Below are 5,069 nucleotides of genomic sequence, written 5' to 3' on the forward strand. Positions count from 1 at the left end.
AAAAGAATTGACCTCCACTGAATGATTGGATATGTCTATGGGGGGCGAGTGTGCCCATGACCATGTATAAGGTTGGCAGACTATGTTCTCACAAGTGTATTTGTATGTGTTGTAAGAATAACTCCAACTGTACAGTAAAACTTACAAGGGACATGGTTGTGGTGACTTCTTGGCCACAGCCAGTAACCTGGAGGGGGTGAGTAGTTGGACCTGTGGGTTGGAGACCATGGTCTCAGGGGACATCGAGCTCAATTGGCATAGCATACTACACAAAAATGTCAGTCGACATCTTACTCTGGTGAGTAGCGACTGGGATCTTTGAGCTTGCAAGCAGCTATCTAGACGCAAAGATGGCTCTCTCTGTCCACAGCAAAGAAGAATGAAGAACACCAAAGACACATGGAAACAATTAGTTGTAGTAGACCAACTAATGGGGACTGGCAGACCACGTGATCTGCAGCCTATGTGACCATGAGATGAGAAGAACTAGACGGTGCCCAGCCCCCACTGCCAACTACTCAGAAGGGGCTTGATGTAGTCTATCCTGGATAGAGTGGGAAAACAATGTGGAACAAAACCCAAAATCATTTTTAAAAGGTCAGGTTTGCTGGTCGGACAGAGCCTGGTGAGACCCCTGAGACCATGGCCCCTAGCTACCCTTCAGGTCTGTAATTGAACTAATTCCTGTTGCTTCCAGCAGAATAATAGATAGACATATGTGCTGAACATTTACATCAGGTAGATAAGCTACTTGGAGTGATCATTCACCGGAGAACAGAAGGGCAGTGGGAGACAGCTAGGGGTGGGGTGGTACCAGGAGTGCATCAGAGGGAATCAGGGAAGAGGTCACTGTGGTGGGGAAGTGGGGAGAGAGCGGGAACGTTGTGGGGAGTTGCAGGCAATGTCATGAGACCAAATGTGTAGGAACTGTTGTATGGAAAATGAATTTGCTCCGTAAACTTTCAGCTGAATCACAATAACAATTTGAAAAAGAGAAAAAAAATGACCTACAGATAAGTCTCATGTCAAAAATACTCACTATCATCCACTATCATCTGACTCCTAGTGACCCCCATTGCGTTTCTAACGCAGTGATCCTTATAGAAGTAGATTGCCCCAGCTTCCTTTGGCAGAGGTGCTGGTGTGTTTGAACTGTGAACCTTCTGGTTAGCAGTCAAGTGCCTCAGGCAATGTATCACGAATCTCTTCTTCTTTTCCAAGACAGGGGTTACAGACAACTGCTTTTTTTGAGGAGTGGATATTCCCACAGTCAAAATGTAAGGAGAGAGACTCACTATGCAGGGATGGGGACCACACCAGGACGGTGAGAGGAACCTTTGAAAGGATGTGAGAGGGCTCCACAAGATGAGCAAAGTCTAGAAAATATTTGCTGTCTTTGGGAGTAGCTGCCGGGTGGACGCCAGCCCTGGGCTCTCTATCCAACGTGCGGCAGAGCACAAGTGTGCTCTGTGCGGTGAGCAGACTGACATTTCAGAAGCTGATCACCAGGCCTCACTTCTGAGGTGCCCCTGGGTGGGTTTCATCAGCTGAACTCTTGGATAGCAGTTGAGTGCATATCCATTTGTCCAACCAGGAAATAAACTGTTGTGGTGTTGTTGCTGTTAGGTGCCACTGAGGTGGCTTTGACTCATAGCGACCCCATGGACAACAGCACGAAACACTGCCCAGTCGTGCACCACCCTCACAATCCTTCCTATGCCTGAGCCCATTGTTGAAGCCACTGTAAGAATTCATCTTGTTGAAATCAGCTTGGACTAGATAATTAACAAAGAGATTAATTACTCATCAGCAGTGCTTCATTTTCATAAATCTTCTTTCTCAGCTTATAAATATCACAACTCATTCTTCATCTTTCAGAAGAGATGGCTCTTATGTGATTTTTAACATTCAAACCATCCCCTTGCGCAATAACTTAGAGCATCTATAGAAGTAGGGTTATTAGTTGTCCATTTCCTTCATGTTCCATGTTTAGAAAAGTGTTTCTTACCTTTTCTCATCAATTGTCCTTTGTTGTGATCAAGAATGGTATCTGGTACGTTGGAAAAATTGCTCATTTTGTTATCTTTCATGACCTTAAAAGATACATTCTTGACAACTGAGTTGAATTCTTCAGGACTTAGCTTCTTCCCCAAGAACTCACTTATCTTCTCGACACTGGCTCTTATATCCTAGAAGAAGAAACACAAGAGAGAGGACAAGAAAGTAAAGTACATTCAGGAAGAAAAACAAGTGGAGTCAGGGGTAATAAAACTCAGTAGATACAAAATGAGGAAAAACATGAAGAGGATGAGTTGGTTGCATTCAGCTGGAAAGTGATCCAAACTGGGTAAAAATGTTGTTGCTGTTGTTGTTATGTGCCGTTGAGTCAGACCTGACTCATAGTGACCCGTCCTTGGGTTTCTGAGGCAGTATCACTACAGAAGTAGATTGCCCCATCTTCCTTCCAAGGAGTGGCTGGTGGGTTTGAATCGCCAGCCTTCTGGTTAGCAGTCAAGTGCCTTAGGCACTATGCTACCAGAGCTCCTTGGGTAAACATAAGCTGAAGAAAACAATATAAAAAGAAATGGGATATTTGGGAGCAGTGACGATGAGGAAATGATAATAACCAGTACATGAACAATAACATGACCAACATTGATTGCCCATGTGATGGAGTCCAGGACCCTTTAAAAATCACACGGACTCCTAGGAGTCGTAAAAGTAATCTTCAGAATGACCCTAGACATTGTGAGATCACTGGGTGGCACAGACATGTTGTGTCATGCTTGACTCCTAACCCAAATCTTGGCAGTCAAAACTCATCCAGTGGGACCAAGGAAGAAAGGTGTGATGACCTCCTTTGTAAAGATTACAGCCAAGAAAATGATATGGAGCTCAGCCCTACTCTGTAACACATGGGGTTCCCATGAGTCTTAATTGACTCCATGACAATGTGGTTTCCTTGTTGTTCTCATAGTATTAACAGCTCCCACCAAATTCATATCATCAAGCCCTTTTTGGTGCCCACATTACATCACCAAAAAAGAGAAAATCCTGAGGGCATTGAAGAGATAGGCTCGTCTTACATAAGGAGGAGATTGAAGGTGAGTCTTACATAAGGAGGAGATTGAAGGTCAGATAGACCATAGCCCTATGTGGTTCAGTCACTGGGATGACCCCTGATGGAAAGGGTAGACTAGGAACAGGGAAGAATGGGCTGGTATTAACAGACAAACACAAGGTAGTGCCTACAGGTAACAGTGGAATCCTATTCAGCTTAATGGAGCTCTGCTGGTGCAGTACCTAACCCGAAGGTTGGTGATTCAAAACCACCAGGTGCCCTGTGGAAGGAAGACAGGGCAATCTACTTCCATAAAGCTTACTACCTCCAAAACCAAATGCAGGTCTCTATGGGTGGAGATCAACTTGATGGCATTGAGTTTGATTTTTTACATATAGAGAGAGCAATGAAGACTTGATGCATGCCACAATATGGGTGAAGCTTGCCAATTTTATGCTGAGAGATATGCCAGTTGCAAATCATAATTCTGTATGATCTCACTTATATGAAATAACACGTCTATCAAATATAGGAGCTCTGGTAGCGTAGTGCCTAAGGCACCTGACTGCCAACCAGAAGGCTGGGGGTTCAAACCCACTAGCCACTCCTCAAAAGGAAGATGGGGCAATCTACTTCCATAGTGATATTGTCTTGGAAACCCAAGGAGGGGTCGCTATGAGTCGGGCTAACTTGACAGCACATAACAACAACAACAACAAAATGTAAGATTATTAGTTGATAAAATAGAAGGAAAAAAGGGAACAAATGTAGCTTAGCTTAGGGCCATTGACTTTATGTTAAAGATGATGGAATGATTTGGACAAGGAAAGCTGCAAAGGTTGTGCACTCTAGGGAATGGTCAATAACAATGAGTTGGGCAGGGAGAAATTACTGCTTGCTGAAGATTTTGCTCTTTATATTGTTGCCATAAGAATTGTTTTAAACAGAGGAGGAACAAATGAACAAATGGAGGGAAGTTATGCTACTAAGAAATGGGGAGAGAGCGAGTGAATTCTTAGTTTACCTGATGCAGCTCCTCATAGGATATCATCAGGAAATTCTCTTTTCCTCTCATTGACAGCCAGCCACGAACGTGGTCAAACCATGATCCATAGATCACTGCAAGACAAGTGGGAGGAAAGTGGCAGAGTCACTGGTGTGTGTTCACTTCTGTCTACATTTGTTTCCCACTGTTTGCATGTCATAAGTATTTGAAGGGTCACTGAGTGAAGTCGTGGAAAGTTTTTTCCTTATCCCCAATTTATGGAGATATAATGAAAAACAAAACCCCAAATCACTGCAATTGAGTGGATTCTGACTCATAGCAAGTCCCCAGTGAGCAATGGAATCCTACAATCATCACATCAATGGCAAAGCTCTTGGAACCGTGTAAGATCAACTGTTTTGGAGAGTTTCAAATCTTTGTGACTGGGAAATGGTATTTGTAATTTGGAAAGGAATCGAGTCATATGGAGCAGTAAGCTTGAACTCAATGTATTTTGTGGTCGTTCCTTGACAGCCCCACCTCCTCCGCCCTGGCTTGGACTGTGTGTCAACTCACGTGCGTGCAGAGCTGGACAATGAAAAGAAGATTGAAGAAGAAGTGACACATTCACATTTTGGTGTTTGGTGAAGATTATTGAATATACCATGGAGTTCCCAAAGATTGAACAAATCTCCTTTGGAGAAAATACAGGCAAAATGCCCTTTATTAGCAAGGCTGGGGACACCTTGACCTCCTCACTTCAGATATGTCATCAGGAAAGACCCATCACTAGGAAAGGACATCGTCATTGAGAACGTTTCCCAGCAAAACCAAGGGAGGCCCTCAATTTGCAACCTTGGGCTGAAACATGTCAACAACAGTCATGAAGACTGCGCAATACGGGTGAACATTTCCTTGCATTATATGTAAGATCTCCCTGCATGGAGCCCACTCATTGACATCTATCAACTACAACAAGAAACACAGGTTTGGATGACCATGTGGTTGTTTAAACCATGAGAT

At 43.7% G+C, this 5,069-nt stretch overlaps 1 protein-coding gene across 1 annotated transcript in view; it reads right to left on the reverse strand.

Moving 5' to 3' along the window:
- The window catches only part of LOC103213143 (sulfotransferase 2A1-like), an 11,423-nt gene that overhangs the window by 5,479 nt on the left and 875 nt on the right, over positions 1 to 5,069 (reverse strand). Inside the window, exons 2-3 of the mRNA XM_007959020.1 lie at positions 4,086 to 4,180; positions 2,009 to 2,189 (exon numbers count right to left, since the gene is read on the reverse strand). Coding sequence (XP_007957211.1) covers positions 2,009 to 2,189; positions 4,086 to 4,180 — 276 coding nt within the window. The remainder of the gene's footprint in view (positions 1 to 2,008; positions 2,190 to 4,085; positions 4,181 to 5,069) is intronic.

This window comes from Orycteropus afer, unplaced genomic scaffold (genome assembly GCF_000298275.1).
Source record: "Orycteropus afer afer isolate SDZICR_OR568_19922 unplaced genomic scaffold, OryAfe1.0 scaffold01333, whole genome shotgun sequence".
NCBI classification, from domain to species: domain Eukaryota; kingdom Metazoa; phylum Chordata; class Mammalia; order Tubulidentata; family Orycteropodidae; genus Orycteropus; species Orycteropus afer.